We start from the raw sequence: 24,885 nt of genomic DNA, 5'->3' as shown, positions 1-24,885 counted from the left end.
TTGATGTTGAAAGTGATTATTGATATGGTTGGATGATAGGCTATTGATGTTGAAAGTGATTATTGATATGGTTGGATGATAGGCTATTGATGTTGAAAGTGATTATTGATATGGTTGGATGAATATCTAATGTATCTGTTACTGTTTTTTGTTTGTTGCCCTGTTCTTTTTTCGTCTCCTCTCTTTCTGCCTCTTGTGATTCTGAGCATTTTATGATTGCTTTCTCTCCTTAGCATACCAGTTTGTGTTTTTTGTTTTTCACTTTTTTTTAGTGATTGCTCTAATGTTTTTGCAGTATACGTTTACAAGTAATCCAAGCCCATTTTGAAATAATGACATAATGCTACAGCACTTCACAGGTAGTGTGAGTACCTTATAATTCTGATTTATCCCTCCTGTCCCTTGTATCATTGATGTCATTCATTTCACTTATATAAAGCATACATAAGCGCATACACATAAATATACATAATTAAACACGCTGGGGCTATTAATTTGAAAAAACAGATTAAGAATAAGAAAAATTTTATTTTACCATCATTTATTCCTTTGATGTGCTCTTCCTTTGTTATGAAGATCTGAGTTTCTGACTTATGTTTTTTCTCTCTAAATAACTTTTAAACATATTTTGCAAGGCAATTCTACTGGACATAATTTTGTCAATTTTGTTTGTCTGAAAAGTGTTTCTCTTTCACTTTTGAAGGATAATTTTGTGGGGTACAGAGTTCTAGGCTGGTGGTTTTTCTCTCTCAACACTTTAAATATTTCATTCCACTCTCTCCTTGCTTGCATGGTATCTGAGAAATCAGGTGTAATTCCTGTCTTTGTTCCTCTATAGGTAAGGTGCCCCCCGCCCACTTCTTTCAGGATTAAAAAAATATTTAATTTTCTGAGTTTGACAATGATATGCCTAGGTATAGTCTCAGTCTCTCTCTTTTCCCTCTGTCTCCCCCTCTCACTTGGGCATTTATCCTGTGTGGAGCTTTCTGGGCTCTTGGATCTGTGGTTTAGTGTCTGACATTAATTTGGGGGAAACTCTGAGTTATTACTGTTTGAAGCATTGCTTCTGTTTCTCTTCTCTTTCTGATATTCCCATCGTGCATATATTCACTTTTCATAGTTGTTCCGTAGTCATTGAAGTTCTGTTGTGTTGTTTTCAGTCAGGTTTGGAGGTTTTTATCAAGTTCAGAGATTCTTTCCTCAGCTGTGTCCAATCTAGTAATAAACCTATCAAAGGTATTAGTCATTTCTGTTGCAGTTCTTTTTGTTCTCTCGCATTTCTTTTTGGTTCTTTCTTAGGATTTCCATCTCTCTGATTATGTTTCTCATCTGTGCATGCTGCCTGTTTTATCTGTTAGAATCCTTAGCATATGAGTCACTGTTATTTTAAATTACATTTCTGGCCTAATACTTCCAGTATCCCTGCCATGTCTGGTTATGATACTTTACTCTGTCTCTTCAAATTATGTTTTTTGCTTTTAGTATGCCTTGTAATTTTTTTTATGATAGATATGATGTACCAGGTATTATAAAAAGAATTGCTGTCAATAGGCCTTTAGTGATGTTAGTGCTGTGGTGGTAAGGTGTGAGGCAGTGGGGGCTGTGGCGGAAGCATTCCTAAGACCTATAGTAGGTCTCAGTCTTTTAGTGAGCCTATGCCTCTGGACTGTGAACTTTACAAATTCTTTTCAGTCTCTGCCTTCCCACCACCCCAACTTAAGTGGGAAAGGATGGCTAGAGTTGGGCATTTCCCTCCCCCAAGGTCAGTTAGGCTCAGATAAAACCCTAGGAAGCTTGGCTCTCATTAACGACGCCCACCCTCAGGAGAAACTAGTTAAGAGCAGAGTGCTCAGGCATATTTCAAAGTGGTTCATTTTCCACTTGTTTTGCTGAAAGCATGAGGGAATTTTTCTGATATTTACCGTGAGAACTTAGTTGAGCTCCTGGGGTAAAACTTGTGTGTGTGGGGCTGCCCTATGAATGGGTCCTCCTGGAGTTTTTACTTCTCAGACTTGTCCACACCGAGGCTCCAGCAGGTTTTATCAATTACAGTTGAGGGTCTCCCACCCAGGCACTGGCTCCCCCTGTTGTTTCTGCTTATGACTCAGCTGAAGTAAGCGGTGACTCCCTGTACTCACCTCTCTCTTTCCTGTGTAGGGGACTGTGGTTTGTCTTGTGTCCTCCATATTTATCATGGATAAAAGAAGAGTTGTTGATTTCTTTTTTTTCCCAGTCTGTTCTACTTTTTACTTGTTGTTGTGATGGAGTGATGACTTCCAACCTCCATCCATAGGGTACTGGATATCAGAAGTCTGACTCTTTTTTTTTTTTTTCTCAAGTCTTAAATGGCCTTTTCTGAAGACTATTAGTGGAGAAAATGAGATGGAGAACTTGTTAACTTCAGGAAGCACTGCTGATTGAAAGAATTAAACCTCTTGGATGGAATTACTTTTGGGGTTGTATAGCCATCTCAGAGAGTTGTGCTGTCCTGTCTCTAAGGATGTGTACATTCAGCATCAGTGGAATCCATCAGAATCTTACTTGTACTGGGGCTATTGAAACACCCTGGCTTCATTTGCCTAAAAATAATTTGGAGAGCGGTTAGATTCAGGGAGGAGTGTTGAGGATGTAGAAGAGACAAAATTGACTATGACTTGGTAATTGTTGAAGCTGAGTGAAAGTCTCTACCTTTTCTTTTGTGTATTTTGAAATTTTTTATAATAAAATTAAGTGAAAACAGTCATGGCTGGGCACGGTGGCTCATGCCTGTAATCCCAGCACTTTGGGAGGCTGATGCGGGCAGATCACGAGGCCAGGAGATCGAGACCATACTGGTGAACACGGTCAAACCTCGTCTCTACTAAAAATACAAAAAAATTAGCCAGGCGTGGTGGCGGGCGCCTGTAGTCCCAGCTACCCGGGAGGCTGGAGAATGGCGTGAACCTGGGAGGCAGAGCTTGCAGTGAGCTGAGATCGCACCACTGCACTCTAGCCTGGGCAACAGAGCGAGACTATGTCTCAAAAAACAAAAGAAAACAAACAAAAAAACACACACAATCTTACCTGCCGCCACCTATCACCATCCTGGCCTGAACAATGTGGTTCAGCCTAAAATCAGGGAAACAGTGAGGTCTCTTGTGAAGCCTAGACCTCTGTAACATTTTTTTTTCTTTTCCTGTAGCTTCTCTGGGCAGAGTTAAATACCATCTCTGTTATAGTATGCCTGATTTCTAAATAAGGAAATCACTGCAGTCTTTGGCTACTTGTTTATTACTTGAAATTGATTTTATGATATTTGACTGAAACAAATATTTATAAAAATGACATTAGGGCTAGGCATGGTGGCTCACACCTGTAACTCAGCACTTTGGGAATCCAAGGCAGAAGGATTGCTTGAGGCCAGGAGTTCCAGACCAGCCAGGGCAAAACAGTGAGACCCTGTCTCTACAAAAGAAAAAACAAACAGACTAGCCAGGCATGTTGGTGCAAGCCTATAGTCCAGCTACTTGAGAAGCTGAGATGTGGGAGGGTCATTTGAGTCCAGGAGTTCAAGGTTACAGTGAGCTGTGATTTCACCACTACACTCCAGCCTCACTGAGGGAACAGGGTGAGACCTCTTAAAAAAAAATTAAATTTCATTTATTCCATTTCATATAGAATGGATCTCTCGTGGGAGACTACTTTCTATCTGTTAAGTAGCCAATGCTAACTGTGGTGTTAATCCAAGTATCTCACTCAGCATGGGATGTTTAGAGAAACTGTCTGACATGTCATTTCTCCTGTGTTATTCATAGTAGGTAAGAGTGTCAAACTTGTGTCTAGTTTAATTTCCATCTAATCTGATTTATAGATGAGAAATAGTTATACATTTAAAATATTGAGGAAAATAGGAAAATGCTGCTATTTTAGTCTCCAACTTTGAGATACCTTATTTTAACCTTCATCTTTTGTTACAAATAATCCATCCAGAAAAGCTTATAGATGTCCAGAAAAAATTGGAATCTTTTCTAGCTCAAGATCGAGATTTAAAAGAAAGAGCTCAAAGGGTAAGTCATTTTTCAATTGGATACTTTCATTGAATGGAAAAACAATAAAGTTTATCATTTTCTGCTACTTCTCGGTTGCATGTTTGTACTTCAGATATTCAAGCAGTGTAATTTGCTGATAGATAAGTCTAGCATATATATATATATATATATATATATATATATATGTATTTTTTTTTTTTTGAGACGGAGTCTCACTCTGTAGCCCAAGCTGGAGTGCAGTGGCATGATCTCAGCTCACTACAACCTCTGCCTCCTAGGCTCAAGTGATTCTTGTGCCTCAGCCTCCTGAATAGCTGGGACTACAGGTGTGCGCCACCACCACACCTGGCTACTTTTTTGTATTTTAGTAGAGACAGGGTTTCTCCATGTTGCCCAGAGTGGTCTGGAACTTCTGAACTCAGGTGATCCACCCGCCTCGGCCTTCCAAAGTGCTAGGATTACAGGCATGAGCCACTATGGCCAGTCTAGCTTATTCTTCAGAATTTTGAAAAATATTTTTTATGTATAGATAGGGAACGTCATCTTTAGTTTTGTCAAAGACATATGGAAAATCCTCTCAAATGTGATTTTTTGGATGCACAGTGGCCTGATTTCTAATACTTGATAACATTGTTAAGTTTTATTTCTTTTGTAAAATTGCTGTAACTCCTGATTGTACTTTCTTGACTGTGAGATTAATATCTTCCTACATTAGACTGAATTTCTGGAAAGCATAGGACTCGAGCGAAATTATCTTCAGAAATGAGATTTTAACCTATGAATATGACTTAATGTTCCCCAATTACGTCTCTGGACTTAAAGATCTTGGTTAGCAGATACATAAAGAAGTCAATCTTTAGTTTTATTTTTCTTTTTTTGAGACGGAGTCTCGCTCTGTCGCCCAGGCTGCAGTGCAGTGGCCGGATCTCAGCTTACTGCAAGCTCCACCTCCCGGGTTTATGCCATTCTCCTGCCTCAGCCTCCCGAGTAGCTGGGACTTCAGGCGCCCGCCACCTCGCCCAGCTAGATTTTTGTATTTTTTAGTAGAGATGGGGTTTCACCGTGTTAGCCAGGATGGTCTTGATCTCCTGACCTCGTGATCCTCCTGTCTGGGCCTCCCAAAGTGCTGGGATTACAGACTTGAGCCACCGCGCCTGGCAGTTTTATTTTTCTTAATTGATAAATCATATTTCTGGTATGTAACATATTTTGAAACAAATATACATTATGTAATTGCTAAATGAAGCTAACTAGCGAAGGTATTACCTCACATACTTGTGGTGAGAAATCTATTTTAGTTAAACTTTTTTTTTGTTTTTTTAAAAGTTTTTTAGAATATCCCACAGTAGATTCTTTGGTAAAGGAAGATGCGAAGTTATTTTTCATTGTGCTTTCCAATCTATCTAATCTTTGAATCAACAGATATTTGAGTCCCTATCATTTTCACCTGTCCTTTACTGCCATTTATTGCATTTACAAGATCTTTGCATCTCCCATAGCATATCAACAATGAGCCAGAGAGTAGGAACTCAGAGGTTGGATTCTATTTCAGCAGATAGATGAGGTGGGAGGAAGAAAATAAAGAAGAGTAGAAAGCTCACCCTAAGTTGATGGAGTAGCCTGAGCAGAAAAACATTCAATAGTTAGGCTTTTATGTGATGGTTTTGAAACTGTTATTCCTGGCAAAGAAGTAAACTTGTTTGTCTGTTTGTTTGTGTTTGATACAGAGTTTTGCTTTTGTTGCCCAGGCTGGAGTGCAATGGCACGATTTCAGCTCACTGCAACCTCCGCCTCCTGGGTTCAAGTGATTCTCCTGCCTCAGCCTCCTGAGTAGCTGGGATTACAGGCACCCGCCACCACGCCGGGCTAATTTTTTGTATTTTTAGTGGAGACGGGGTTTCACCATGTTGGCCAGGCTTGTCTCAAAACTCTTGGTCTCAAGTGATCTGCCTGCCTCGGCCTCCCAAAGTGCTGGTATTACAAGTGTGAACCATTGCGCCCAGCCAGAAGTAAGTTTTATTTAAAGAAGAGATCTTAAATTTTTTGCTAACGTATTTTATATTTTAGCAAATTATCATTGGTGTGCTTAGAATAACATTAATGATGAAGCTAAAATTTGAGTGCTTACTGTGTGCCAGGTACTTAGTTATGACAAAACTGTTTTACATGCATTGTCACCTAATCTTCCCGACAACCAATGAGGTAGGTGGTATTGATTTGACTGTACAGATGGATAAATGCTAGCTTGAAAATCAAAAAATGTCTAGGATGACTGGGTGCAGTGGCTCACGCCTATAATCCCAGCACTTTGGGAGGCTGAGATGGGTGGATCACTTGAGGCCAGGAGTTTGAGACCAGCCAAGCCAACATGGTGAAACCCTGTCTTTACTAAAAACAACAACAAGAAAATTAGCTGGGTGTGGTGGTGCATGCCTGTAATCCCAGCTACTTGGGTGGCTGAGGCATGACAATTGCTTGAACCCTGGAAGCAGAGGTTGTAGTGAGCCAAGATTGTGCCATTGCACTGCAGCCTGGGCTACAGAGTGAGTTTCTGTCTTAAAAAAAAAAAAAAAAAATTGTCTAGGGTAGCAGTTATTAAGTGGAAGACCTGAGACCGAAATCCAGGTCTCGTCTAGCTTTCTTGAGACCTACTGTGTTATATCAGGAGAAATTCATTCCAAAATATGAGAGCATCAAATAGTAAGCTATACCAAGTTGGACTTCTATAAGCTTACTTTACCTGAGAACCTTTTCATTAAAGGATCTTCGAACAAATTGTTAATATTCATTTTTCTTAAAAATTTTGGGCATGCAAACGTGTGCATGTTTTTTCTAGCAAACATCCTTCAAACTTGCAGTTAAAATCTTCTAGGAGCTTTGGAAGTAGTACACACATTAAAATATTAGATTAATTTTGGTATGTCATGACTTACTGCAGGCCTAGGAGGTCATTCAGTTATCTATCAGAAAATATGAAACATTGGAAAGATGTTGTTTCACTGGTTTGTGCATACAATAGATAAGTCTTCCAGAACACTGATAATAGAAAAGCACGTTAAAATAAATGATGTGGTTTATTGGTTGTCACGCATGGTTTAACAGAATGGCTAACTGTGTTGCCAGCAGCAGCAAGCTATCTAGTTTCATAGAAGTGATCTTCTAGGTTTTGATTATAATCTGGATAGAATAAAAGTGATAAGCAACTGAGATGGTTGCTTGTGGATGATTGTAGGGAAAAAATTATTTTTAAACTGGTGTCATTCATTATTTTTTATGCCCATGGAGATAGAAAATGGTTTGGAGATTAGTTGGGTAGAAAGGATTATTGTAAAGCTAGATAAAATGTGAAATTTAGGAAGTATGCAAACAGGAACTAAATATACTTTACAAAAGTCAACTTAAAAATAAAAAATTACCTAGTTGTGTTTTGTTACCTGTTTACTTGACCAATTGATAAAGGATCAGGACCCTGTTTATATTCTGGTTTTGTAACTCTAGTATGAAGATAGTTTTGTTTGTTTGTTTGTTTTAAACAGGAACAGAAGAAAATATTCCAAGTTAATGATGAATTACTTGAAATCATAAAAGGAAAAGCTTTAGCAATAAAGTTTTTCCTGACATGGTTTTATTAAATCTCAATATGTAAAATTTTATTTCATTGAAAACTTATCTTTTGACACAACAATAAAAAAATTATCACTAACTAGCATTTGTTACTATATTCTAGAAGATATGCTAGGTATCTACGTGCATTTTTCTAATTTTATTCTCATAACACTCTAAGTAGAAGGTAATGTATCTCTTTTTTGATAGATGAGGATACTGACATGTAGAGAAATAAGAAATTTGCTCCGTAAGAGTTTGAGCTCTGAATAGATTCCATATCTATATTATTCCAAAGCCTATATTTTCCCAGTGGTGTACCTTATTGTAATGGAATTATACTGACTTTTAGAGTAGCTTTTTGGAAAGAAGATATTCTGGGTTAGGTTGGCTTTATGAAACCAAATGCAAAGTTTTTTTCTCATATTACAGTTCTAAAAGGTAGGTTTTCATGTGTGTATGGAATGGAGATATACTGAACTGTTTTGTGGTTTTTCAGTACTATTGAATTTATCCCATTGGTTAATTTTCTTATATTTTAGTCTAAACTCATTTTTAATTGCTATTATATTATACTTTTCAAACTCTTAATTTACAGTGTTTTGTCTCCTATATACGATCGGTATATCTGATGAAGGATAAAGAAGTATTTGATGTGAGCAAGTTACCTATACCTGAATATGCCCTGTAAGTATTCATAATATAGTTGTAATAGTGAATCCTCAAAGTTAGAGGGAGTTAATTAATTAATTAATTTAGAGATGGGATCTTGCTATGTTGCCCAGGCTGGTCTCAAACTCCTGGGCTCAAGCAATCCACCCACTTCAACTTCTTGAAGTGCTAGGATTACAGGCATAAGGCACCACACCCGGCCAGAAAGAATTTGTTTGAAACCTGGTTCTCTGAGATTCTTAGTTTAAACCACTCTGCCTTATGTTAAACGAATCTGTTTGTTAAAGATTCGCAGTGGAAAAGATGAAATCAGCCTGGCAGAAAATTCGTTCAGTGTTCAGTTCTTATTATCAGGGAGCAGTTTGTTATTTGTAGGTATCAATTCCTTAAAGTGACATTGGCTCTTTCCTATAGTTTGATCTCAAAGGAGATGGAGAGCAACCAATAAGCATTCTTTGAAATCTTTGTGTCTTCTGTAGTTCTCTTGTTCTCTGAAACTCTTGCCTGGATTATCATAGACATTTTGTGCTTTGGATGTGAGTCTCTTTTGCTGATTTTTCTTAAGTTAGGTTGTTTTCCTCTATTGCTTACTGCCTGAATATTCCTCCTGTCTTGGTGTTTCTTACAGGTACTAACAGTTACTATGGCAAGATGCCCCTTTTTTGGTAACTGAGGTTACTATTGTATGAAACAGAATGGTTGGTTTTGTTTTGGCTTAGTATTTGAGGGATTTTTTGGGGGGATGAGACAAGGTCTTACTCTGTCACCCAGGCCATAGTGCAGTGGTGTGATCATGGCTCACTGCATCCTTGACATCCCAGGCTTGGGTGATCCTCTCATCTCAGCCTCCTGAGTAGCTGGGATTACAGTTGTATACTACCATGTCTGGATAGTCTTTTTGTATTTTTCGTAGAGACAAGGTTTTGCCATGTTGCCCAGGCTGGTTTCAAACTCCTGGGCTCAAGTGATCCCCCCGCCTCAGCCTTCCAAAGTGCTGGCATTACAGGTATGAGCCACTGTGCCTGGCCAGGTTTTTTGTTTTAACCTTTTGACTTATAAAGGAGGAATGTTTATTCTTCAGTGGGCTCCTACCTGTGGGAGTGGTAAAAACATTGACATAATCTTACGGAAGCACCTTTGAGATAATCATACTTTGAATATCAGCATGAAATTTCACAGACTATGGTGAAATACGTGATTATAAGGCAAGGTCTGTATGTTTGGCTTGCTCTTAGGAATTTGAGTGCCTTTACCTTTAAATTGAGTCTAACTACAACATATATCTGAGTGAGCTGCTGTTTTCTATTCTTTGTTAGACTGTATGTTTACCATAACAGGTAATATGTCAGTTACTACATTTTTGGACCTTTTAAATTGCTTTATAGCAGTGTAGGGCTGCCAGCTTTCCATTTAAGTGATAGATGGAAAACCACGTGCCATGGATAGCATGTTGTTTTTTGCTCATGTTTATATACCAGTTCCTAGTTTTATTATTTCTGAATATGATCCATGGCTTAGGTTATTAGCTGACTTTTGGCTCCCTGTGAATTTTTGTCCTGGTTTTCTGACTTGACCTACCTGGGATATTAGCAGATAGGAAAGGCACAGGTCTTTAATAGTGTAGGCCATATTTAGGGGACCATTTGTTGGAATAGATTCCAGTAAATTTTATCTATTGGTAGTTGATGACTTTTGCTTTTTGTGGTGCTTAGAGAAGGCAGAAAATTAACTTTGAGAACAGATTTTAGTATAGTTGAATTTGGTATTTTAATTTTTGTAGATAGTTAGCTGTGTAGTTTCCTTGAGGTGTGTAATTTCCTTTAGAAGCCTTTGATACCTAAAGCAGTGCCATTTAAGATATGTTAAAGGTTTTAAAGTTTTACTAAAGAAACATGTTTTGAATACCTAATATGTGCAAATCATTGTACTATATGTTAAATTGTAGATGTATAAGATGTACTGCTACCTTCAAGAAACTCAGTTTTAGTAGCTGAGAGAGACATAAAAATGTAAGTGCAATACATTGAGAGAAATTATCTGGATGAGTTCATGATCCTAACCCTAACAGTAGTGATGGTGATGACATCAAGTTCTCAATAGTTGTCTATATGCCAGGCACTAGTTTTAAGTGCATTACATCTGTCAACTAATTTATTCTTAAAACAACCCTGTGAGGCAGGTACTCTTAGCATCCTGTTTTGCAAATGAGAAAGCTCCTGTATAGAAAGATTAAATCATATTCCTGAGATCTCACAGCTAGTAAGTGGAAGCCAGATTTTGAACCTCAGCAGTCTTATTTTTGAATCCATGCTTCTCAACGTTACATCTCTCAGTTTCTTTGAACCATGTCAGATAGGAAAAGAACAGTGGATTCATGTTATGATGTTACTGTTTATTCAGAGCAATCCTTGATAAAATCTAGGATTTTATTTCTCATCGATCAGTGAGAACTTAATGAAAGCTATTAGCTTTGATCCAAGCTGGGAAAGACATGATATTAAATTGAATATTGATCATTGATGGAGAAAACAAGATTTTTTAATTTCTTTTTTTGGTGTTTGGTTTATAAAATCCATTTTTATAGCAATGATTATGCCATATTCTGTTTCAGGAAGGGAGATGGGGACTACATTCTAGTTCTTTCTCTGTAGAGAATTGTGTTTTGTCCTTTGATGGTCATGTCTTCTCTGGTTTATTTAGTGCTTAACATTTTATGAGGTACTTTTATGTAGTTAGTTAATTGGATCTTTACAGCAAATGTGAGTTAGGCCTGGCAGGTACTGTTACCCCATGTTATAAGGAAGCTGAAGCTGAGAGAGTTGAATTGGAAATTGGCAGGTCTAGTACTTGAACTGTTATCTTGTTTCTGGTTCAGTGCTCTTTGTCTTGTTCCATGTTACCCTCTTAAAGAAAAAACAGTGTCGAGGCGGGCGCCTGTAGTCCCAGCTACTCGGGAGGCTGAGGCAGGAGAATGGCGTAAACCCGGGAGGCGGAGCTTGCAGTGAGCCGAGATCCGGCCACTGCACTCCAGCCTGGGTGGCAGAGCGAGACTCCGTCTCAAAAAAAAAAGAAAAAAAAAAAGAAAAAACAGTGTCTAAAATGTTTTCTGACAGGTGTTCAGTGTATTTTGCCTTACTTTTTGCATCAACTAACCTGTTAGTATTGAGTTATATCTTACAGGAACATTTTCTTTAAAAAAAACTCTGGAAGAGTTTCTCTGCTCTTGAGAAACTCTTCTATGACACCTATAAACATATCATCAGTGTTGAGATGACTATTTTCACATTTTTCCATATTTAAGGTCTCTTGGTCTTGCTGTGGCACCACGCATAAGATTTCTTCAGAAAATGCAGAAACAACCCACCAAAGAATTGGTAATGAGCCAAGCCGATAAAGTAATTGAGCCAAGGGCTCCCTCCCTCACCAATGACGAAGTGGAAGAATTTAGAGCCTACTTCAATGAGAAAATGTCCATCCTTCAGAAAGGTGGAAAAAGACTCGAAGGGACAGAGCACAGACTGGATAATGATACTGGTGATGAAGAACAGGACAAAGAGGAAGACGATGAAGAAGAAATGGAAGAGAAGCTGGCAAAAGCAAAAGGATCTCAAGCTCCATCTCTTCCTAACACCAGTGAGGCACAGAAGATCAAGGAAGTTCCTACGCAATTCCTGGACAGAGATGAGGAGGAGGAAGATGCTGATTTCTTGAAGGTGAAGCGGCACAATGTGTTTGGATTGGACCTTAAAGAGGAGAAAACATTACAAGTAAGTTTACTCCCAGTGGAGGGTCTTCTATTACATTGTCTTACTATGTGCTTATTGTTGCCTTTTGGGGACTGAGAGAAAGTGAAAACTAAGAGAAACTTAGGCCGGGTTTCTTTGCAATGAACTCTTCCTCCTTTCCCCCATATTTAAACACAGAGTAAGTGCCAGTGAATTTTCATATTTTCATAACTTTGGGAGCTCTAAGAGGTTAACAACGTTAATCTTATTTACTGGTTTTCTGATGCTGTGTTTTAAAAGCTGCCAAAGTGCCGATTATGTCTCAAAGGAAGGCAATGAAGTTTCTTGGTTTATGGCATGAGGATCCTTCGTTATAATTCTTAAGATACTACTTTCTGAGTAAATTTTAAGGAACAGTTGTAATTATTTAAATCTTTCTAAACATAAGTTTTACTCTTAATGCGACATTTGTTTATGGGAACCAAGCCAGTATCTTAAATAGAAATTGAACAGTTCTTTTTTAAAGGCTAGTTATGAATGTTTATGAAAAGTTTTCATGTAAATCCTTTGTTTCTCTGTAGCCGTCTTCTAGGAGGAACAAAAGAAATAATCCATTTAGATAAAGCACTTGTTTTTTAGGATGCGTTTGTAGGTGCACAGTAAGTGTGTTTCCCCTTCTCTCTTATTCCCCTTTCTACTTTCTATTCTTGATCATCTTTTTAAAAGGGAATTGAGTAAAAAATGAGCTTGATTCTTACTCTTTTTACAATGTTGAATAAAATTTCAAGACTCACAGTAGGAAATACATAATAGATTTTGACTGAAACTTAGAAAAGTGTTTCTTTAAGTAACCAAAATTAAAACCTAGAAAATGTACTTATTGAACTCTTTATATGTGTTATGTGTTAGTCATTTTCTAAACATTATCTCATTTGTGCTTGAAATAACTGCAGAGGTCGTTACTACTATCTCATTATACAGGTGACGGAAAAAAAATAACAGTAGCACAGAAACAATATACTGTAGTGAGGCACACAAGTAGTAAATGGCAAAGCTGGAATTCGAACATAGTTATTTTGACTTTAATACTCATTGCTGTCGTCCAATAATCCTGTATTGTCTCATCCTGCTTTAAATTAGATCATTTTAAGTCTGTAGTTAAGTATCAGTGAAGTTAAATACAAGAAGTTAGATTTTTGTTTTAAATAATTTAGCCACTGTATTAACTATTATGTATACCACTTTCTAAGAATCATGAACATAACCAAAGCATCAAGTTAAGATGAGAAGGAATGATATAATTTTATAATACCATGAGTTCACATAAGTAGGACATGTGTCTAAGTACTAATAGCTCATCTGGCATTTGAAAAATGTATATAGCAAAACAACTTTTTAAACTTTTAAAAAAGTTTTACTGTATATCAGTTATCTAAATTATCCTAACTCTTTAATATTTACAGTTTGAGTTTTGGCAAATGTATGGTGTTGTATAATTACCACAATTAAGAATAGAACAGCGTCATCACTCCAAAATATTTCTTATTCCCTTTGCAATTACTTTACCCTTCACTCAGCCTCTGGCAACCACTGATCTGATTTCTACCCCTGTATTGTTGCATTTTTCAGAACGATATATAAATAGGATAATACAGTATTTAGCCTTTTGTGTCTGGCTTTTTTCATTTAGCTTAATGTTACTGCATGTATCAGTAGTTTGTTCCTTTTAATTGCTGAGTATTTCATTGTATGGATGTATGATATGTTTTCTTCAGCTTTAAATTGGCATTAATTGTTTCCAGTTTTTGGTGATTATGACAAAATCATTATAAAAAAATATTTTATGTAAATAATTTTCTCATTTCTCGGGGAAACAAGTGGGGTTATTTTCCAGGAATAGGGTTACTGGGAACATATGTTAAGTGTATATTTAACTTTGAGAAACTCCCCAGTTGTTTTCCAAATCAGCTCTTCCAATTTATGTTCCTGCCAGCAGTGGATAGGAGTTCGAGTTGCCTCCCATCGTGGCAGCACATGGTATTGTCAGTCTTTTAATTTTAGCCATTCTAATAGACATGTAGTGATACCTTACTGCAGTTCTAATTTGCATTTCCCTAATGACGGAACATCTCTACATGTGCTTACTTGCCATTCATATATCTTCTTTGGTGAAATGTCTTCAAGTCTTTCGTCTCTCTTTTGAAATGGTGTTGCCTTAGTAAATTCTAAGAGTTGTCTATATATTCTGAATACATATCCTTAATCAGATATATTTTGCTAATACTTTCTCCCAATCTATGGCTTGTTTTTATTTTAAGTGTCTGGTAAAGAGCAGGTATCTTAAATTTTGAAGTCTGATTTATCACATTTTAGGTAATTTATATAGTGTCTTATCTGATAAATCTGTGATTGACCAAAAGTCACAGATTTTCTCCTATGTTTTCGTCTAGAGGTTTTACAGTTTTAGCACTTATATTTAAGGCTAGGATCCACTTCGCCTTAATTTTTGTATATAATGCTAAGTAAGGATCAAGGTACACTTCTTTTGCATGTGGGTATCCAATTGATTCAGTACCATTTGTTTGGAAAAAACTATGCTTTTTCTATTGAATTACCTTGACTCTTTGAAAGTCAGTTGACCATATATGTGTGGGTCTCTTTGTGGACTCCTATTCTATATGTCTGTCCTTTGACCAATAACACCAATCTTGATTAGTGTAGTTTTATAGTAAGTCTTACATCTGTGAGTCTGTCAACTGATGTATATTTTCTTAAAATTGCTTTGGTTATTTTTGGGCTATTGCATTTTCATATAAGTTTTGGATTAGCTAGTTACTTCATATAAAAGCTTGCCGATGACTTCACTGAGGTTGCATTGAATCTGTAAATCTAACTGGAGAGAATTGACGTTGTAACAATACCTTTTATTTAGGCCTTCTTTAGTGTCTTTTAGCATTGCTTTATAACTTTAAACACGTAATGTGCACATATTTTGTTAGAGTCATCTCTTACTATTTGATATTTTTTAATGCTATTATAAATGGTATTTTAAAATTTCAATTTCCAATTATTTGTTGCCAGTATATGGAAATTGTTTTGTAGACTGATCATTCTAAACTGACCTATTAGTTTCTGTGGCTTTTTGGGAGTTTTTTTGGATTTTTTTCTGTAGCTGATTATGAGATTTGTGAATAAAGATGGTTTCATTTCTTCCTTTATCATCTATGTGCCTTGTATTTCTTATTTCTTTTTCTTTTGCTTGATTATACCTAGTGTAGGATCTGTAGAATAGAAGTGGTAAAAGTAGATATTGCTGTATTGTTCCTGATCTTACTGAGGGGGAAGCATTCAGTCTTTTACCATTACATCTGATGTTAGCTGTGGGTTTTTTTGTAAATACCTATGAGGTTGAGAAGCTTCCATCTATTCTTAGCTGGCTTAGTGTTTTTATGATAACATGAATTGTGACTTGTGTCAGGTGCTTTTTTTTGTAAACATTAAGGTGATGACGTGGTGGTTTTTAGCCTGTTGATTATGGTATATTGATTTCCCCTGCTACATGTTGAATCAAATTTAAATTCCTTTGAAAACTCCATTTAAGCAAGATTTCTTTATATTATAGGATTCTATTTGCTAGTATTTTTGTTAAGGATCTTTCTGTTGTTGTGAGGGATACTGGTTTGCAGTTTTCTTTTTTTGTGATGACTGGGAATATGGTACATTTTGAAAGCTTTTTGTATATTTTGCCAGCATAGAGGTCATGTTGATCGTTGTCCTGCTAGTGTCTGTATTGTTTGAATCTCTTTTTGATTCCAATATGAATATGAATAATTTATATTAATATTAACAATTATTTAGAAAGTTATGATTTCTTTCTTAATTTGTGTATATATAGTTTATACATATTTTTCCCTGTTGTGATATTTGTCTGTTTCCTGTTGATTTGTAAGATGTCCTCAAACAGTAAACTTACTGTCTCTGGCTTTTAACTTTCCTTTGTGTCCCCTGTCACACACAGTTGTTCATTTGCCTGCCTTCTCTACTTTGTTCCAAATTCCTTGAAATATTGTCTTTTTTTTTTTACTTAAGTAAAATTCTCAGAATTTTATTGCCATGTGGATAAATTCAGAATTGTATTCTCACTTTAAACAGGAGGGTTCTTGATTTTATTTTCTATTTTAGAAATCAATTAATAGCTAATTTTAAAATACCCATTACACCCATGATCAAGACAGTAACAATTCATTCTGGTTTCTTTTAAATGTTAACTAAGGTACAGTCTCCTTATCTAACGTCAGTGTCTAAGTTTTCTTGTTTGGACCATTTTATACTTTCAAGTATAGATTCCACATTAAGTCTTTTTAGTCATTCCTGGAAAGGACACATAGAAAATATATGTGAAGAGATCAACTATTTCATCCTTCAACTTTAGCGTTCCTATTTGAACAACTACATTTTCATTTTATGCTGTGACAAGGGCATGGTTAAAGATGAGTGAAAACATGACCCTTATGGGTACATTTTAGTAAATGCAAATTTTATTAAATTGAGGGAAAAAAGTCCTAGAAAATAAAGAAAAAACAAAACAAAACCCAAAAGCACACACAGTGTATACAAGCCCATGTGAAAATATTTTTAAATTCAAGAGACATGAAATTACTTTGGCAAATTGCTGTAAAAACTTCAAATGCTCATTCTAAGAAAACAGCAACAACAAGCCCTTTTCCTAACTTAGGTTCCTTTCCTCTCAGTCCTGCTCAGACTTAGTATTTCTCACATCCAGGGCACCAGAGATGATACTCTTCTAAGGCTGAGCGCTCTGTTCTCGAGGGGCAGGGCGGGGACTCTGCAAGAATGGTTTTGAGAAAATTTCCTATAAAATACCCTTTTACCCAGATTATAAAATGCTTGCTTTTGGTGAAAATCTCTAGTAAAACACAGAAAATTACAAATAAAAATAACCTGTAATTTCACCACCTAGAGATAACAACTGTCTTTGCTTTTTTGAGTGTACATATACACATTTGTTCTTTTTTTTTTTTTTTTTAAAGAAATAGGGTCTCACTCTGTCACACAGGCTGGAAGGCAGTGGCATGATCGTGGTTCACTGTAGCCCCAAACTCCTGGGCCCAAGCAATCCTTCTGCCCTAGCCTTCTGAGGAGCTGGGACTACAGGTGTATGTTACCATACCTGGCTAATTTTAAACATTTTTTTTTTATAGAGATGGGATCTTGCTGTGTTGCCCAGGATGGTCTCAAACTCTTGGCCTCAAGTGATCCTCTCACCTTAGCCTCCCAAAGTGTGAGATTACAGGCAGTAAGCCACTGTGCCCTGCTCATATACCCATTTTTAAATAAATGAGATGCTCCTAAGTATATATATTTCCCCATGTCATTAAAGTGTCTTCACAGATATTTTTAATGGTTGTCTAAAATGCCATTAACCTTTATTTAACCATTCCCCTACTGTTGGATACTTAGGTTAATATCCTTTCTTTGTATCTCTGTTTAAAGAGTTCTAATTGACAGGTTTCTTCTCTCCTTCGCTTTCACTACTGTCACAAGCATAACATGGAACTGATTCTACAGTTCAAAAACACAAGATAGGAATCTTCTCCTTATCTCATGTAAACACTTACTTTACAATAATTGTTTCAAAAATTTTACCCCCAAATGATTACCGAGCTTACACATATTAGGGCACAAGATGACCTAGGTCTCTTTGGGTTACCAACAAGGTTCTAAGGGGGCCCCAAGGTTCTAAGAGGGCCCCAGTGACACTACATAATACCTCCTGATGCCGCTCTCAATGAAGGAGGGTCACAGATTCCTCCAGACCATAATCAGATCTGCTCATCTCCATCCAGAGAGGTTTTACCACATCACAGCTTGCTCCTGGCCTGATAAACTATCAGTCCCTGAGGAGTGATTGAATAACCCACATTTCAGTAACTACCATAAAATATGATTCTGCATCCACCTAGTGCCATTGTCTCACAAGTGCCCTTGATAGAGGGAGCAGTAATCAGTCTCTGCTTGTGACAGTGCAGCTCGACAGAGCAAGTATCCTTTTCTCAGAGTGAAAAAAACGAAACAAGGAAGAACAAAAGAAATTGTTGCAGGCCTTTTTTTTTTTCCTCCATTAAACAGGTAATGCCTGACTGTATTTTCTACTTTGTAATTAAGAATAACTCGTTAATACTGTACATCAGGCCAGGCATAGTGGCTCACACCTGTAATCTCCCTGAGGTAGGAGGACCGCTTGAGCCCAGGAGTCCAGGGCTATAGCAAGTCACGATTGAGTCACAACACTCCAGCCTGAGCAACAGAGAGAGACCCTGTCTCTAAAACAACACAATGCACATCATTAATGTATACCAGAGAGAAGATTTGGTCTGCAAATTCTTTAATGATATCTCTTGTGACCATCAGAATACCTTCCCAACTACTAGTAAGCTGATGAATTATTTTGAACATCTGGAAACATTCTTCTAAAGTCTGTTTCTTTCCCCTGTCAATCACAGTTTCCTCTGATAGTGGATTGTAAGATCTGGATTCTGGATCCATTAGTTCTAATACCATGAAGAATTTCTTCATGGAGAAGAACTTCTTACCATGAAGAACTTCTTCATGGTATTAGAACTAATGGATCAATTCAAGTGGGCATGAAGTTCCACTTTGGCAATTCAGAGTAAAAGGTTGTCTTCCATGGCTGATGCTCTTCTGCCTCCATTATAATTTTACCAGGAAAACAATAGTCCTTCTCCACTCTTATTCTTGGTATGAACAGTAGGATATATTTCAGTCAGTAAATTCTGTGCTCCTGAATTTCCTTCAGATTGCTTTACTTCTAAACACTTTGATAAGATTAGCTGTATGTGTGGCTCTGGGTTCAGCTTCACATCTTAGAGATTTCTCAACCAGGAGGACCTAGACAGATTTTCCCTTATAACTGAAAGGCTTGTAGAAAAGTGACAACTTGTGTTCCCCTAACACACGTCTCAGTGGTAGGGAGCTGTCTTCCTGGGAAAACATAATCCAGGGCAGTCAAACAAAAGGAAAATACTGTCTTACTGATCAGTGTGTGTTCAGGGCCTGGTACAATGACTAGTGCAAATTTCACAAATACTTTGTGAATGAGGGAGTGAATTTACTGAATTTCTCATTCCTTCACTTTGGTTTTGTTTGCTGTGACTTATATAGAACTCATAGGTAGGGTTTATTTTTGGAAAACCTGTATTTTGTGAAGTTCACCTCATTGACTTAGAATGGTTCAAAAGGTATTGTTGAACTTTCTATAGATGTGAGCATAAAAAACTTGACTCTAAATGATATACTTATGTAGGCCGAGCTTTATAATTTAATTTAGATAGTAAGTGGTAGTATCTAATTATAGTGTTGTGAAATTCTGTTTACTAAGACTACATTTGCATTATACTGTAAGAAGTTCTATCTTTACGCATGTACTTGCATGTTTTTTTATTGTAATAAATTTAAAGTATTATGTGTTGAATATGAGGAACATTTTGGGGCAGTTGATAAGATTTTTGATGCTAAACAAGGAATGTTTTGCTGTTTCTTCCTGTGCATCCCCTAGTACTGTGCACAAACAATAGAGTTGAAGTTTGTGGTTCTCCAGTTGAAATAGAAAGGCTAATTGCCTTTTCTTTCTTTTTTTGAGATGGAGTCTCGCTGTGTCACCCGGGCTGGAGTGCAGTGGCCCTTCTTGGCTCACTGTAAACTCCGCCTCCCAGGCTCAAGTGATTCTCCTGCCTCAGCCTCTGGAGTAGCTGAGATTACAGGTGGCTAATTTTTGTATTTTTAGTAGAGACGGGGTTTCACCATGTTGGCTAGACTGGTCTCAAACTCCTGACCTCAGGTGATCCACCTGTCTCAGCTTCTCAAAATGCTAGGATTACAGGCATGAGCCACCGCACCCAGCCCTTTTTTGAACTACCTCTCCTAGTCTTAACTTCACCTGCTACCTACTTTTGAATTTTAAAAATTAATACTTATTTTCACTGCTATTAATATCTTTTGATTCTTCTCCATGTTTTTAAGCAGTTGGTTTTGAATGTGACTCTGCATCCATGATCTCAATTGGGTTTCCTTTTTTTTTTGAGACAGAGTCTCTCTCTGTCACCCAGACTGGAGAGTGCAATGGTGTCATCATGGCTTGCTGCAGCCTCGACCTTATGGGTTCAAGTGATCCTGAATTCCTGGACTCAAACCACCCTCCTGCCCCAGCCTCCCAAAGTTCTGGGATTATAGGTATAAGTCACTGCACCCAGCCTGGCTTTCCATTTTATCTTTTACTTTTGCATTTTATGTTTTAGTGTTGTATGCATCCATCAGTCACTGGAGGCTACTTTTTTCCTTTGTTACCTGTTTTTAAGGATATACCAGATACAGAAAAATCAAACTATACATAAAATGGGAATAATACTATCATTTGCACATATAACTGACTATATTCCCTGTGGGAAGACTAAGCACTTTTCCAGACACTGCTGACTTGTTGAAATTTTTGTTGCTCATGTTTTAGAATTGTCTTTGTAGACACCATACCAGACACAGGAGTGAACTGGCTTTGTTACTTATAACTTATCCTCTTTATCTTGATTATCTTTTTCTTCTTTTCTTATCTTTCTGGATAAAGGAGATTTGTACAAGAACCACATTGAAACTTGGAGCCAGTAGGAGCCCATTGAATTGTAGATTGTATGGAATATGTCTAATAATCATATCATTATAATTAAAACCATAATTATTTACTTGGCATTTTACCATATACTGAACACTTCTGCATAAGTTCTCATTTTTCCTCATGACAAGAAAGGTAGCTATTATTTAAAATTTCGGAGGAGGAAAGGAAGGCTTTTAAGTGACTTGTCCAAGGTCACAGTGGTGAAGTTAACAGTGAAACCTATTTGTGATGCCAAGTCACATTTTCTTTCTCTCCCGTCATGCCTACCATTATTTGTGTGTAGTTTGCCTTCTGTAATTGGGTAATGTCAGTGTAATTGACAGTATTGTAAATAATTTTGGGCTACTCATTGTGTGCACACACTTGGAGTATAAAATGAATGTTTGCCTTAAGACTTTGGCGTGAATGGAGACGAGAGGTATTGAGTGCCAGGTGCAAGCAAGGCCTTCTGGAATGCTGCCTTGTCACAATCCTTTTCTGTTTGATGAGATCAATGCAGTGAAGGATAACAAGATTTTCTTAGCAGCGGAGAGGGTGCCACGAGTGATGAAGCAATAAGATATGTGCAGGAGAGAGTGCAGGTGGAGTGATCAGGCACAAAGGTGGTAAGAGATGGCCGACTGACCTCCCGCCATAGGGAAGAGCCTTGTTTTGGCCGATTGTCTTGTTGTGTGTTAGAAAGTTGACCTCCAGGGAGACAGTGTTAGAGAAGAGCATGAACATATAACTAAAATGATTAAATTAAAATTTATTTTGGAACATTTATTTCCTTAAATGTGAACATGGAATCTCTAAGCATATGCTTTCTTTTCTTTTCAATTTAAACCTTTTAGAAATGAGACTGGGTAGATTCCATTTTAGCTCAACAAATGTCCTTTTAAAGCTTTCTTAACAGTAAACATAGGTCAGTTTTAATTAAGATTTGAATGACACCCATAGATTATTCTTTGTGCCTTAGAGTTGATTCCAGATCCTGTTTACATTGATTTAGTCCTACTTTTTTTTTAAGTAGCTTTTTCTTTTTTTAGTACTATAAGAACTCACTGTTGGTGTTAAAACACAGATTAGCTAACTTTGAAGCTTATAAGTATACTCTTAGAAAAAGATTCCAAGTTCCAAATCAAGATTCTGCTATGTGGGAGCTAGGATTTTCTGCCTCTTGTCTCTTCACTTTTCTCTTTTCCCATTTTTTATTTTCTCCTTTCAGCAGTAATTACCTAATAGATGCCAGGGACTGTGTTAGGTACTTGGTGACTTTTAGGAGCTTTAGACTATGTATTTGTAAAATAAGTACTGGAAAAAGATTAACATCTATCAGTTTTTTTATAACTTACCATGCACTTTGACTATCATATCTCATTTATTTAAATTCTTACCACAGCTTTGTGTAGTGTTGTTGTCATTTTACAAGTTCAGACACAGGCTTTGACAGGTTCACTTACTTCCTTGGCTAATCTTCCATAGTTAGTGAAGTGCTAGAACTGGAGTCTGTACTTAGGCCCCTCTGACTTGCCTCGGTATAATTGTGCTTGCTTTGATTCCTGTCATTTCTACATTTAGTGGTGGCTTTTAGTGTTCCATTTTCACTTCCTACTTGCACTGCCATTCTGCCCCCAGATTCTTATTACCTCATTCTTGGCTGGGGGGTATAAGCTTCATAATTCATTCTCAGTGTTCTTCTGAGTCATCTTCCTGTGAACCTTGGTCAAATTAGTATTTTTTTCGAGTGGCTTACCTTTCATGCTACCCTTTAGTTCATGCTTGCAGTTGGATTTTGTAAGCTAGCCCCTATCCTATTGTCCTGTGAGACCATTCTTCCCAGTTTCCACTTAAACAGTGAAGGATTCCTTCCTGGATTATTTTCTTCCTACTCCAGCATTTCACATCTTTCAAGATTCAGTGCTTATCATGTCGCTTCTTTGAAGCCATCCTTTACTTCTTCAACCCACTGACCTCTGGATTCCAATTGTCTATTTTGCTAGTATTTTTTTTTTTTTCGTGGCATTTCATAATGTAGCCACATGACTCTTAATTTCTCTCTCTTCCATACCTGGTGATTTGTGTTCAGGGGCCTTATATAATGTTCAGTTGACTTAAACAGAAGAAATAACTCTAAAGTCAAGACTACTGTACCCCGAGTTTTTGCTACCATGAAGTGAAACAATGGTAGGATGATCTCAAATGTTGCCAGCTGAAATAGTTTGGTGTATATGCTCATTTGTCTTATAGGTGTCTTTTCGGTTTTTTTTGCATCCTGTGCTTAATTCTTTTTTTTGTAATCTAAGCTTTGTTCCAATTCAAAAGGAGTAGTTATTGTGTAACATGAAGCTTAGATGCATATATTGAGTTGCTTTATACATTTTTTTTTCCTATTTGAGTTTGGTATGCAGATGACTTCCTGAGGATGTAAATTTTCAGTGGAAAGCTTAAAGCTGGTTTTGGCTTGATGTTTATTCTGTAACATGCTGGATCATTATATCAAATATTGACTTGTTTTCCTTTATCTCCTCCTTTTATACAATACTCAATATTCATAGCATCTGCTGACCCTGAATTTTTGAATCTACTTTTGTGGTTGAAGTTTCAACAGCTACTTTTACAGGACTTATTTATCTTTGTTTTAAGGTAGTCATACAGGTAATGAAAGAAATGTGAAATAGGACACAGGTTGTCCTTGAAGGTCATGTGAATTGCCCTTGAACTTGATTGTTAAATGATTAGAAATAAGGAGTTTTCAAATTCATGAACAATTGCTTGTTTATATGGCTCTCATAAATATAACTGTACAACACTGCTAATATGGCAGATTAGTTTCCAGAAATGCTGTTCATAAGACCACTTTTAAAAAAAAAAAGACCACTTTTTAAGTCTCTAAGCAGTCAGTGTGTGTATCTGTAACTGAACTTGTTAACGGGAGGACTATCTTTGTGATGGCACTGGATTCAACTTACACGTTTCTTTTCAACATTTTAAATTGTCAAAGCAAATTTTTGTTTTGACTTTGTTCTTTTTGATGCATATTTTGAAACACAGCTTCAAGTCCAAGGCAACATCTGAGGCTAGTGCCATCTGTTGGTGACAGGTAGAATTAAATCACTTTTGCTTTGATGCGAAGCTTTGTTCTTTACTATAAAAGTGTACATTTTAGGTGAAATGCTGGCTTACTAAGTGAAGGCTTCATGAAGTTTTTAGAAAAATTTATTCAGCAAATATTTGAACACCTGCTGTGTGCTAGGCATTGAGAGCTGTTAGCAAAACAAACAGTATTCCCTGTGCATTAACAGGTGGGATGGGCAGAAAATGAATATGTGTCCTATGGTAGGGGCAAGATGAAGCAGTGTAAGGGGTATATAGAGATGAGGGAAGGCAGGTGGCATGCTGCAATTTCAAATAGAATGGTCAGAGGTGGTAACCATGGAGGGTGTATAAGGCAGTCTTCCATCATTGCTGGATCATGACCTGTAGAGGTTTTAAGCATTGAAAAGAGTATTGTTCCTCCCCCCCCATAGGTAATTTGAAATGAAAACAGTATGAAACTTGAAAACAGTAAGAAAGTCCTGAAGTTCTTTTCTCCATGATGGTTACTTCACTGCTTTTGTTGAAGTAAATTATTTCAAGAACATTAAGAAAAAGATATTCCAGCTTTACTGGTTCTCTGAGCATATGTGTAAGCTGCCACTTGGTTAACTAAACACTGAGAACTAGGCACTCTAGGGGGAATGTGAAGATAATTCAGACCTTCTTTGAACCTGGTGCTAGTACGTTAATTGGAACAGGGATGTCTGTGTATTAAGAAATGCCTATTGTTTAGTGAAAGTGAAGTATAAGTATAAACTTATTTATAAAATAAGTATAAGATTAGCATACAGATTTCATGATCTAAATCTTAAGTCTTTAGGGCAGTGTTTCTCAAGCCATCTTTGCTGAAGGGTTAATGTTTTAATTTTGAAGCAATCACAGACCTATGACTTTGTAAAATATATTACAGTTAAATTATGAGAATAATGAGAAATGAACGCTTTTGCTTCCCTAGTTGTTGTTGTTGTTCTTCTTCTTCCTCCTCCTCCTCCTCCTCCTCTTCTTCTTCTTCTTCTTCTTCCTCCTCTTCTTCTTCTTCTTCCTCCTCCTCTTCCTCTTCTTCTTCTTCTTC

The 24,885-nt window shown here is 37.0% G+C and overlaps 1 protein-coding gene across 1 annotated transcript in view; it reads left to right on the top strand.

Annotated features, from left to right (window-relative positions):
* The window catches only part of DDX10 (DEAD-box helicase 10), a 289,327-nt gene that overhangs the window by 51,363 nt on the left and 213,079 nt on the right, over positions 1-24,885 (top strand). Inside the window, exons 10-12 of the mRNA XM_017855255.1 lie at positions 3,910-4,046; positions 8,230-8,318; positions 11,605-12,070. Coding sequence (XP_017710744.1) covers positions 3,910-4,046; positions 8,230-8,318; positions 11,605-12,070 — 692 coding nt within the window. The remainder of the gene's footprint in view (positions 1-3,909; positions 4,047-8,229; positions 8,319-11,604; positions 12,071-24,885) is intronic.

This window comes from Rhinopithecus bieti, unplaced genomic scaffold (assembly GCF_001698545.2).
Source record: "Rhinopithecus bieti isolate Rb0 unplaced genomic scaffold, ASM169854v2 scaffold_39705, whole genome shotgun sequence".
Taxonomy (NCBI): Eukaryota; Metazoa; Chordata; class Mammalia; order Primates; family Cercopithecidae; genus Rhinopithecus; species Rhinopithecus bieti.
Note: the sequence above shows the minus strand (reverse complement) of the source record. Positions and strands in the feature narration are given on the sequence as shown.